The sequence below is a fragment of the Saccharomycopsis crataegensis genome (genome assembly GCF_037102585.1).
Source record: "Saccharomycopsis crataegensis DNA, jcf7180000000090, whole genome shotgun sequence".
In the NCBI taxonomy this organism is placed as follows: domain Eukaryota; kingdom Fungi; phylum Ascomycota; class Saccharomycetes; order Ascoideales; family Saccharomycopsidaceae; genus Saccharomycopsis; species Saccharomycopsis crataegensis.
Window position 1 is genome coordinate 43542 of NW_027043832.1, and position 13466 is coordinate 57007.

The 13466-nt window shown below is 39.5% G+C and overlaps 1 protein-coding gene across 1 annotated transcript; it reads left to right on the forward strand. All coding sequences in view use genetic code 12, as the record gives it.

The window, feature by feature from the left end:
- Window positions 1-6907: 6907 nt before the first annotated feature.
- DASC09_054590 (uncharacterized protein) lies at window positions 6908-7927 on the forward strand (the record flags this gene model as incomplete). Its single annotated transcript, XM_064999058.1, has 2 exons — window positions 6908-6988; window positions 7433-7927. The coding sequence occupies 2 exons, from the start codon at window positions 6908-6910 to the stop codon at window positions 7925-7927; spliced, it is 576 nt and encodes a 191-aa protein (XP_064855130.1).
- Window positions 7928-13466: the final 5539 nt, after the last annotated feature.

Here is a 13466-nt window from a genome sequence, read left to right on the forward strand (position 1 = left end):
ACTGATTGTAACATTTGGTAGCACCACTAGGTTTAAGGACACCTCATTCTTGGTGCCCCGCGAAGCCTAGTTGGTTAACTCGGGATCTTAAGTGGAGTATGGCAGAAGAGCTTCCGGTGAATTATTGAAGTCGACGTGTGCTATCACAAGTTGACATGGAGTTATTGCTACGTTTCACCGTGGGGTTAGTTGCTTACTCAACCGAATAATGGAAGTTTTACGAGCTATCAATGTTGCACAAACATGCTAAACGGGACAAAGCAATACTCTTCTGAGAATAGTCGTTCTGTGAATGGTCAGAAATAATAAGGTTTATTTATGAAACGACCTGAAGAGCGAACTAGGAGAACCCTTGAGTGGTCCACCATGTTCGGAATGTCCAAGGTGTCGTGAAAGTGATGTGCTGGAATCCGTCATAAGGTTCAGGAGCTGACAATACCAAACCAGAGATAGGCGCACGGTTACAGTGGCATTGGTGTATAATGCTGTTCCTGGAGAAGACGTGGGTACGGTTTCGAAGAGATCAAGCTTAAGCTTGGCTGCATTATGCTGTTGTAGTTTTGTAACTCTAGTTACAAAAGACATTGATAACAATAATATTCAATAATATTTATTCCCTTGTTATACTTGTTTTACTTGTTAACTATCTAAATTATATAAAGGACAAACTCAGACTATGGGGGGCATGGCCCATATTTATATTAATCTCAATGGGTTCTAGAAGGTTCCATAAGTTCTAGAAGGTTCCATAAGCTCTAGAATGTTCCATGGAAGGTTCCACGAACAATGACTAACCACATAACTTTGGATTGCCAACTCAACAATATCAGCTTCTTGTCACTTTATACGCGATCCTCGCTTAACTCCGGAGCTATTCCAATTACCCCTTTGGAATTATTAGCATTCCGATTCGATACCAGCTATCCTTTTTTTCACCGTAACATGGTAATCAAATAGGACTCTTCATTCTTCGGTTTGGAGATTCCAAGCAACCCGAGTAATGACTCTCCATGGTCGAGCTCTATTTCGATTATCGAAATACCCATGACCCAAGGGAGGTTGCCAACCAAGCCGCAAACGATAATTTACATAGCTTTCTCCTAATCTGTCCTCTCGAATAGTTGACAGTGATACATCCTTCTGTGGTTGGCATTGTTCGCGCAACTTGTGGGCTTACCCGTATCAACCACAGCTTAACTCTTCCCTGTATACTCTGCGTTGAAAGTCCCAATGCTCAAATGTGTCAAGGTAATGTTGTACTGTAGCCTTTCGAAGTAACGAAACCGTTGTTTTATTACTATCATTGTCACACCACAGAACCAATGACCTCCGTTACCGCACAAATAACAAGAACACTAGAGACCAACTTATCAGACGAGTATCCCCACAGGCAAGGCTTTAATCACTCGTTTAATTTCCACGGATGCATCTATCTCAATCAATTGTTCGTAACAACATTTAGCAAGACTATCGATATGAGGGAAACTTCCTTTGCAACATGAGCAACACAATTTTATTAAACTTTTCTAGCTTCGGCACCGGTTGCCTTGGTCATCGTAAAAGTTTCCTTTCTCCAATCTTCCATACATCTGTAAGGATCATTCCTTCGATCCAACAATCAATAAGCGACTTTCCACGTCATCGCTTCGTATCACCTTTTAGTGACTACTATAATTTCAATTCAACAATCTCTAAGCGATGTTATTACCTCATCGCTCCATAGTTACCAGCTTTCCGTAACCGATACAACTTTGGGACTTCTATCTCCCAATTCCGTTGTCACCCATGTATTAATTCCGTTCTAGTACTAGAATACCGGAATTAACAAATAATGACTATACCACCAAAAAAAACCAATCTTCGGCGTAAGGATTCTAAGATCGTAACCTTTTCTAACTATTTGGTTCTTGACCTAGGCTCCTCAATAATCACCAATATTTTATAGGGGAGGAATAAAATCCTTCCCAAACATAACTAGTCGGCTCTTGATCCTGACTCAGAAATGTGGCTTAACAATAAGCAAAACAAAAATAAACAATATAAACAAAACAACACGTCGTCGTCTTGTGGAAGTGGTTAGTGGCTATTTGTTCCGATCTCAACCACTCCATAAGCAGGGTCATCTTGACACCTATAACGTGATCCTAATCGATCATAAAACCAAACACTCGTTTTCGTCAACGGTGTGAAATATGCAGGGCCGCCGTGGCACCTGAGGTAACAAAATCCAGTCACGAAGTAGGCAGATAATGGTTCTCTTTTTGCCCGTTAAAATACACAAGGCCACCAAAGCTCCTCATGTGACAAGTCAAAACAAAAGTTACAACGTTCTCATATAACGATGTAATGTAGCAGGGCATCCACAGCACCTGGGGTGACAACCGTCACAAAACAAAGATAGTTACGTCGTTCTCTTATGACGACGTAAAACAGACAGGGCTTCCAAAGCGCCTGGGGTGACAGCAGTCACAAACAAAAATAATTTCATCGTTCTCTTATGACGACGTAAAACAGACAGGGCTTCCAAAGCGCCTGGGGTGACAGCAGTCACAAACAAAAATAATTTCATCGTTCACTTATAACGATGTAAAGCAGACAGGGAATTCGCGTCACCTGGCGTGGTGTTAAATCTCAACACAATCAAGACAAACACAATCAAGACAAACACAATCAAGACAAACACAATCAAGACAAACACAATCAAGACAAACACATATGACGTCTTTTCTGACGAAGTAACCAAGACAGAGTCCTGCAGGTATATGAGGTAACTGTAATCATTTCGCATTATCGCATCCGACCTAGCGAAGTAAGATAGTCATGGTCGGAAAGATACTTCATATAACACAACGGTTGGTACATCCATTATGCCGTGGTGAGAAAAGGGTGAGTGACAAATTGTTCAACTCAGTTGCACTGAGATGACACGTAGCTTCGCTTCCATGACTTTCGCTAGCATAATGCAGCCAAGCTTAAGCTTGATCTCTTCGAAACCGTACCCCCGTCTTCTCCAGGAACAGCATTATACACCAATGCCACTGCAACCGTGCGCCTGTCTCTGGTTTGGTATTGTCAGCTCCTGAACCTTATGACGGATTCCAGCGCATCACTTTCACGACACCTTGGACATTCCGAACATGATGGCCCACTCAAGGGTTCTCCTAGTTCGCTCTTCAGGTCGTTTCATAAATAAACCTTATTATTTCTGACCATTCACAGAACGACTATTCTCGGAAGAGTATTGCTTTGTCCCGTTTAGCATGTTTGTGCAACATTGATAGGTCGTAAAACTTCCATTATTCGGTCGAGTAAGCAACTAACCCCACGGTGAACGTAGCAATCACTCCATGTCAACTTGTGATAGCACACGTCGACTTCAATAATTCACCGGAAGCTCTTCTGCCATACTCCACTTAAGATCCCGAGTTAACCAACTAGGCTTCGCGGGGCACCAAGAATGAGGTGTCCTTAAACCTAGTGGTGCTACCAAATGTTACAATCAGTGTGCAAGGGCACACTAGATTCTGGAATCAAGTGGAGATTACAGGCAGTATTTTATATCCAAAGAGACTTGTCTTTCCTAAACTAAATCAAGGTCAAAACTAAAGGAATGTTGAATCCTTAAATAAATAAAATGATTGAAACTAATAATGGGGTGTTGGACCCGTTCTGGGAATAAAAGGCTAAACATAAGGCGATACGACAAGGATAAGAGATAAGCGGTGGGACATAAGGTGATACCTCGATGAGGTAATGCCGATCATGGGTTCCGTATGGTACCATACCGATGGTAACCAGGACTCAACCTAACCATGATCCCATAATATAACAAAATTCGCATAGTGGCCGCGTGGTCTAGTGGTATGATTCTCGCTTTGGGTGGCGAACATGAGACAACTCATGTTTTCAAATGTACACAGGCATGCGAGAGGTCCAGGGTTCAATTCCCTGCTCGGCCCTTTTTTTTTAAATTTACGTAAATTCCTGCTCCTGGTGTACAGTGTTTTCATTTTTTATTCGTACCACCCACCGGAAATATTCATACCAGTGGCAAAAAATAATTCATACCGACCCCCGGTATTTTTCGTACCACCGCAGCGGGATTTATTCAGACCATCTAAGAAAAATAGTTCATACTATTGCACTTCAATTATTCATACCAACAGAATACAAAATTCATACTAAATGCATAAAATTCTTATGCTTTCATTAATATTTTATCTTTGATATTATTAAACATGTTATAGGGGACCCGCACACCCAATAAAGCCCCTTTGCAATACTCATTTACCATTTCAAAGGCTCATAACCAAATTTTGGAGTGGTTTCGTCCTTCCTTAAAATTTTAAATTTTCATCAATTTGTTTTTGAGCTTTGTTGTGTCTTTATGTAATTTTTTTTATAGTTTTTACTTTTTTTTTTTTTGGTTTGTTTTCTGTATTTTGTTTTCTAATTTTTTTTCTTCATCTTCGGTAATTGTTTTCAAAAGAGCTGCTGTTGTAAACAGAGATCAATATGTCTAGAAGCATGTCTGCAGAATCCCTTGTAACTATCAAGGGAAATATTTTCTGTGGCTTCTTTCACCCTTGGAGTTAATTGCTCCTTCTTGCTCAAGTTTGATCTTTTGACTTTACTCTTACATACTGACCAGAATTCTTCTATAGCATTCAACCCTGGAGAATAAGGAGGTAAAAACACAAGTTCCAACCCACTCAGTGCCACTAGTAACTGAAGATCACGTCGTTTATGAATGGCAGCATTATCAAGGATCAAATATTTCATACCTTTGAGCTCCTCGTTATTTTCTATTTGCTGGATCACTGACTTTACAAAACTGTAGAAGTGATTAGCTGTAGTACCTTTACTCACTTTGTCAATGGTCGTTTCTGAATCAAGTTTTCTCTTCTTATTGGATGTAGCCACTGGAGTTCTGACCTTTAATTCAATACAACCTTTGACAGAAATTGCCCCAATGAACGAAATATTAAGCCCTCTGGTTACGGGAACAGTAAGAACTGCTTTTTCACCCACAGCAGACCATCCATACTCACGCCGCATACTGATATTGAAACCTGCTTCGTTGATGAAAATACAGTTTTGACCAAAGTCGAGCTTGTCTTTATACTCCTCTGCCCACTCGAGTCTTTGTTTCTTCAATTCCTCCAGACTTCTTCTCAAAGCTCATTTAGAAATACGTTTGAGACTAAGCTTACAGACCTTGGCGACGAAGTTATAGATTGTTGTAGCCCTGGCTCTTACATTGGTGAAGGCTTTCTTGAGTCTCTCCAACATAAAATCGAGAGTCACTGTAGCATCTTCCTTTATCAATTTTTGAAGGAATTCCTTATGCTCACCAGTAAGAAGGGGCCTACGACCTCTTTTCTTTGTTGGCTCCGAGATACCATTTAATTCATTAACAAGTATTTTGTCCCAATTTCTTTTCCATGTGTAAGCAGTGTGCAAAGGTATATCTTCTAATTTTGCAGCCTTGTAAGCTGACACGCCTTCTTCCATGACCAAGTGCCAAAATCTTTGTTTGACAGCTTGATTATAATACCGGTACGAACCTCTATATCTTCGTTCTTTCATTTCAATTTCCATCTCGGCATTTTCTTCTTCTTCGAAAATAGGATCAATTTCCATGATATCCATGATACCTGGTTTTTCAAAATGCTTATAGTCACTGTAACTAAAGCAAGCTTCAACTGGTGCTATTTCAGACTCTAAAGTCATTTCACTGGGTTCAGCATAGAATCTATTACCTAGGCCATCAACATACCCATCAGTTAGTAGCTTGGCTTTCAAGTCCATACTTAGTTTTGATGGTAAAATCTTATGCTTTTTTTTGTAAGTAATCTGGTGATCACATAAAGACCGAATTGAATGTCAAAAGTGGGAATTCATCATCTTAAATGGAGAACAGCTCCTACCATACATTCGTTCCCATTTCTTGAAAACCGTAATCACGTGCTACTATTAATATTATTATAGATATCCGGTTTTATAGAAAGTAGCACAGAATTATGGAAAAAATGAGTATAATTTGATTAAACTGAGTAGCTTAAAAGGCTTATAGAGCCAGTCACATAAAAAAAAGAAAGGAATTAATATGAATTTTATATTCTGTTGGTATGAATAATTGAAGTGCAATAGCATGAACTATTTTTCTTAGATGGTCTGAATAAATCCCGCTGCGGTGGTACGAAAAATACCGGGGGTCGGTATGAATTATTTTTTGCCACTGGTATGAACATTTCCAGTGGTTGGTACGAATAAAAAATGAAAACACTGTACTAGTCGTACTTGTACACTTTTTGCTAACAATACCCTAGAGTGTTAATAGCCATAACGCCATTATTTCTAACCCATATTTTCGTACTTTCTATTTATTTTACTTATTCTACTTTTATTATCTCTCTAAAAATAGTAGAGATACATAACATTATTCAATTATTATATTTTACTACGTTGTTAACTTTATCAAGTTGTTGTTTGTATTAATCCAGAATTCTTTTAAATCCGACATTCTTAGACTCTATCCGCCGCTACCACCGACCGGATAGATCTTACCCTACTACAACCCATAATCGCGCGAAGTCGAAAATAACACTGGCTTGCCTAAGTTATGGTTGCTATTTGTTAAGATTCACCCTACCACTCGTGGGATCAGTTACCCTCTTTTATATCGGCCTAGGTCTACATTAAATCGACCGTGTAAAAATATTCCATAGTTTTCACTACTAATACATACCAGGGTTCGGAAAAAGTCCCCAAAAATTCGCCTCTTTGGAAAATACACATTAGGGAGTTTGTTTGACTTTTGTGCACTTCGAGAAAAATTCTTCAAGATAAACCCATTGCTCATAACCGTATTAGTAAGCTTGTGTAAATCATCAATCGTATTGAAATGCACGCTCGCACGGTTCCCATAATACCAGTTAATTTTGAAGAGAAATGTCTCGACGAGATTGTGATCAAAATGTCCCCGGTTAAAGACAAAAATGACGCGAAATCGCACATAACAATTTGCTCTTCCCATGCACAATACTCAAATAAACTACTTAATAATTCAAATATTCAATACTGTTGTAGTTTTGTAACTCTAGTTACAAAAGACATTGATAACAATAATATTCAATAATATTTATTCCCTTGTTATACTTGTTTTACTGGTTAACTATCTAAAGTATATAAAGGACAAACTCAGACTATGGGGGGCATGGCCCATATTTATATTAATCTCAATGAGTTCTAGAATGTTCCATGGAATTCTAGAAGGTTCCATAAGTTCTAGAATGTTCCATGAGTTCTAGAAGGTTCCATGAACAATGACTAACCACATAACTTTGGATTGCCAACTCAACAAATACACCATAGCACCACGGAGAGCTTGAAATCCAATTTTTTTAAATGTTGCAATTTTGTGGAGCAGGAGCAAAAAGATGAAAAGTACCGTACCGGTAGTGGAGGTGGTTATTCTAATCCCGAATTAGGAGAGCTCTACGAGAAAATTAAAGCACAAGCCTTCTCCAAAGAAGCTCTCAAAAAGGTCGAAAACTACAAAGCAAAAAAGGGTTCTAGCGGTTTCAAGATCATTGAGATGAATGGAAAGGAAGTCGCGGGGTTCAGGGAAGTCATTGCAGACCACTTCTCTCCAACACCTTCTAAGAGGAAAAGAGGTCAAGGGTCTCCATATTCTGATGCCACCGAAGGGCAGAGAACTCCGCGGCCAAGGATAGGGAGTATTGATGGTCAAAATAAGAATGACGCGATGATAGATGAAAATAATGAGGTGAGAGATGAAAATGGTAGACCTGAGGTTGCGCCTAAAGAAAAAACCACCGAGTGGATCACACCGAGGTTCTGCCAGCCTCAAATTTCCCTCCTAACTAACTTAGTTACTGGTATACAAAAGGAGCGCCATTAGGACAGAGATAATGTTATTGATTTAAATAAAAGAGTGACTGGTCTAGCCTCTACCCAAGCCGAATTAAAGAAAGACTTGGGAAGCATGGACAGTAAGTTAGATTTAATTTTAAAAGTCATTGGCAAAGATGCTCAACAACAATAAGTACTTTGCTTATATTTAAATGTATGGAAAGGCAATTTTCTTTCACATGTAAATTATTAATGCTTGCGTATCATTTAGTCTAGAATACTCTTATATTACATAAATGATGGGAATTTGTTTAACTAATCTTCAAATTCTCCGCAGCCCTCAGTATCAGAGTCTAGTCCTGCTAGATCATCGTAATCCTGAGAACACTCAACTTGTGGCTGTTCAAGATATTGCGGACACTGTTTTCAATACTTGTGCGGAGTAAGCTTTCCCAAAGATGGGTGTTTGCTGGTAAGCGCTGTCACAATATATTGCTTTTCCAGGAATGGCAAATTTGATCCATTCTTCCAACTTTACATTTTTGGCATGGGCACTATCATGAACACTTCCATTGGTTGGGCCATGCCCCCCATAGTCTGAGTTTGTCCTTTATACAATTTGAATAGTTAACAAGTAAAACAAGTATAACAAGTATAACAAGGGGATAAATATTATTGAATATTATTGTTATCAATGTCTTTTGTAACTAGAGTTGAAATTACAACAGAGATAAAGAGTAAAGGTTAACTGGAACAAGCCCAAAAAAAAAAAAAAAAATCCTGTCGGCGTTTCCCGTGAAAAAGCCAAATTTGAATTCACGGTGTTTGTAAATTTAGGTGTTTTATTAGTGGAGACTATAAACATGGAGAATTTTTCACGGTCGGCTTTATATAGACCTAGGCCGATTCAGAAGAGGGTAACCAACCACGCGAGTGGTATGGTGAATCGTAGCACTTTTCGAGCCTGTCTATTATTAGTGTAAACAATAAACATTGGAAACATTTTATTAAGTCAGATTTAAATGGACCTTGGCCGATAAAAAATAATTTAACCAACCATGCACATGAATGGAATGATAAGTCGTCTCAAGACATAAAAAATGGTCTCACAGAGATTCGAACTCTGGATCCTCAAGGAGTGAACTTGATGCGGTACCACTGCGCCATAAGACCAACTTATGGTTGTTGTTATATTATGGGATCATGGTTAGGTTGTGTCCTGGTTACCATCGGTATGGTACCATACGGAACCCATGATCGGCATTACCTCATCGAGGTATTACCTTATCAAGGTATCACCTTATGTTCCACCCCTTATCTTTTAGTCCTTTATTCCGGGAAGGGGTCCAACACCCCATTATTAGTTTTAATCATTTTATTTATATAAGGATTCAACATTCCTTTAGTTTAGACCTTTATTTAGTTTAGGAAGGACAAGTCTCTTTGGATATAAAATACTGCCTGTAATCTCCACTTGATTCCAGAATCTAGTGTGCCCTTGCACACTGATTGTAACATTTGGTAGCACCACTAGGTTTAAGGACACCTCATCCTTGGTGCCCCGCGAAGTCTAGTTGGTTAACTCGGGATCTTAAGTGGAGTATGGCAGAAGAGCTTCCGGTGAATTATTGAAGTCGACGTGTGCTATCACAAGTTGACATGGAGTTATTGCTACGTTTCACCGTGGGGTTAGTTGCTTACTCGACCGAATAATGGAAGTTTTACGAACTATCAATGTTGCACAATCATGCTAAACGGGACAAAGCAATACTCTCCCCAGAATAGTCGTTCTGTGAATGGTCAGAAATAATAAGGTTTATTTATGAAACGACCTGAAGAGCGAACTAGGAGAACCCTTGAGTGGTCCACCATGTTCGGAATGTCCAAGGTGTCGTGAAAGTGATGTGCTGGAATTCGTCATAGGGTTCAGGAGCTAACAATACCAAACCAGAGACAGGCGCACGGTTGCAGTGGCATTGGTGTATAATGCTGTTCCTGGAGAAGACGTGGGTACGGTTTCGAAGAGATCAAGCTTAAGCTTGGCTGCATTATGCTAGCGAAAGTCATGGAAGCGAAGCTACGTGTCATCTCAGTGCAACTGAGTTGAACAATTTGTCACTCACCCTTTTCTCACCACGGCATAATGGATGTACCCCCGTTGTGTTATATGAAGTATCTTTCCGACCATGACTATCTTACTTCGCTAGGTCGGATGCGATAATGCGAATATGATTACAGTTACCTCATATACCTGCAGGACTCTGTCTTGGTTAATTCGTCAGAAAAGACGTCATATGTGTTTGTCTTGATTGTGTTGAAGATTTAACGCCACGCCAGGTGACGCGAATTCCCTGACTGCTTTACATCGTTATAAATGAACGATGAAATTATTTTTGTTTGTGACTGTTGTCACCACAGGTGCTGTGGAAGCCCTGTCTGTTTTACTTCGTTATAAGAGAACGATGAAATTATTTTTGTTTGTGACTGCTGTCACCCCAGGCGCTTTGGAAGCCCTGTCTGTTTTACGTCGTTATAAGAGAACGACGTAACTATCTTTGTGTTGTGACGGTTGTCACCCCAGGTGCTGTGGATGCCCTGCTACATTACATCGTTATACGAGAACGTTGTAACTTTTGTTTTTGACTTGTCACATGAGGAACTTTGGTGGCCTTGTGTATTTTAACGGGCAAAAAGAGAACCATTGTCTGCCTCCTTCGTGACTGGATTTTGTTACCTCAGGGCCACGGTGGCCCTGCGTATTTCACACCGTTGAGGAAAACGAGTGTTTGGTTTTATGATCGATTAGGATCACGTTATAGGTGTCAAAATGACCCTGCTTATGGAGTGGTTGAGATCGGAACAAATAGCCACTAACCACTCCCACAAGACGACGACGTGTTGTTTTGTTTATATTGTTTATTTTTGATGTTTATTTTTTTGCTTATTGTTAAGCCACATTTCTGAGTCAGGATCAAGAGCCGACTAGTTATGTTTGGGAAGGATTTTATTCCTCTCCTATAAAATATTGGTGATTATTGAGGAGCCTAGGTCAAGGACCAAATAGTTAGAAAAGGTTACGATCTTAGAATCCTTACGCCGAAGATTGGTTTGTTTGGTGGTATAGTCATTATTTGTTAATTCCGGTATTCTAGTGCTGGAACGGAATTAATATATGGGTGACAACGGAATTGGGAGATAAAAGTCCCAAAGTTGTATCGGTTACGGAAAGCTGGTAACTATGGAGCGATGAGATAATAGCATCGCTTAGAGATTGTTGAGTTGAAATTATAGTAGTCACTAAAAGGTGATACGAAGCGATGACGTGGAAAGTCGCTATTTGATGTTGGATCGAAGGAATGATCCTTACAGATGTATGGAAGATTGGAGAAAGGAAACTTTTACGATGACCAAGGCAACTGGTGCCGAAGCTAGAGACGTTTAATAAATTGTGTTGTTCATGTTGCAAAGGAAGGTTCTGTCATATCGACAGTCTTACTAAATGTTGTTACGAACAATTGATTGAGATTGATGCATCCGTGGAAATTAAACGAGTGATTAAAGCCTTCCTGTGGGGATACTCGTCTGATAAGTTGGTCTCCAGTGTTCTTGTTATTTGTGCGGTAACGGAGATCATTGGTTCTGTGGGGTGACAATGATAGTAATAAAACAACGGTTTCGTTACTTCGAAAGGCCACAGTACAACATTACCTTGACACATTGGAGCATTGGAACTTTCAACACAGAGTTTACAGGGAAGAGTTAATCTGCGGTTGATAAGGGTAAGTCCACAAGTTGTGTGAACAATGCAAACCACAGAAGGATGTATCAGTGTCAACTATTCGCGAGAACAGATTAGGAGAAAGCTATGTAAATTATCGTTTCCGGCTTGGTTGGCAACCTCCCTTGGGTCATGGGTATTTCGATAATCGAAATAGAGCTCGACCATGGAGAGTCATTACTCGGGTTGCTTGGAATCTCCAAACCGAAGAATGAAGAGTCCTATTTGATTACCATGTTACGGTGAAAAAAAAGGATAGCTGGTATCGAATCGGAATGCTAATAATTCCAAAGGGGTAATTGGAATAGCTCCGGAGTTAAGCGAGGATCGCGTATAAAGTGACAAGAAGCTGATATTGGTAACAGGATTAAGGCAGTGTCATAATCGTTGTCAAAGTTGTATAAGAGGTATACAACCCTAAGGTCGAACAGGGATTGTGCGTGAGCGATGTAATATATCGTGGAATCGCATTGGAGTGAATAAGGCCAGAAGAGTATGAACTAGGGCATGCTTTTGAACATTTCGACTGAAAGGGATAAGGTTGAGCCAAGAAGCTCTATCGTTGTCAATTGACAGGATAAGGGTTTTGATGATATATCCAGTTTTGAAAATTAAAGAATTGAAGGCTGAGAAGTGTTAACCAGATGCGGTAAATGCACTAATGAAATGAACAATGTCCTAATGAAATGAACAAGGTACTTGATTAGATACATCACACTATTGAATCACTTAGAGAGGCCAAAAAATGTATTTGATCATTGACGTTACGAAAATATTGATTGTGAACTGTATCGTTAGGAGAAAGCGAGTTAATGGAATAACTAGCAGGACGATGGATTGACCGAGTACGGACTGGAAGAGGTCACTGGAGAGAATTCCCGACATCATCCATCGATCATATTAGTTCAAGTGACTTACTTCTTACAATGGCTAAGAGTGATTAGAGCTAGGAAGCTCCGTCATAACTGCTAATTCCTGAGCTTATCTTGAACTAAAGGTATGCTAACCCTATTCACTGGGAACGTCGATGAGTCTTAACTACTCCGCAATGAAATGACCTTTTTATGCATCTCGTGAGAATTGGATTGGAATAAATTTTGAGAAGACCAGAGAAGAAACTAAAGAAGAGAAGAATTTGGAATTCATGGTAATTGATACGTTGGCATTGTATGTCCAGGTTAGAAGTTTTGAAAGAAGTTAGTGATTAATTGATAAAGCTACCCATTGAATTAATGTGAGAGTTGGGAAGCTGACCGAGCTTACCGAGCCGACAGTTATTAGGTTATAAAGATCTTGGATTTTAAAAGATTTTGGAACTTGTCTAAGCAGGGTTGGAAGTACTGAAGTTAACGATGATGAGAAGAATTAGCATGATTGTGATTCCTTATCCTTTTACTTCGTCCTCATCTCAGTTGGTTCCGGAATAGTATAACTTCGGACAATTTGGTCCTTAGCAGTTTTAGTCAAGGCCGCTGTTGGTTTCTTTCGACCAAATGTGCACTGTTGTTGTTGTCCAATCACAAGCTTGGAAGACCTTGAAGAATTCTTATGAGTACTGGTACCATTGGAGAGAAACATGTTATGAAATTATGATAAAAGATAAATGAGCAGCTAATGGTTGAATCAAGTTCAACATTTGGGATTAGTGAAAGCTCGGAATGTTGGTTTGAATTAAAAAGGAAAACATATCGAAGACCCAAATGACTGTTGATCTCGAAAAGGACTACGCGTTGTCATATACCCAGGAAAGGCAGACCCAGTACATGTTCCCCAAAACCTGGATTCGTTTAAATTCCTTATGAGAAACGGT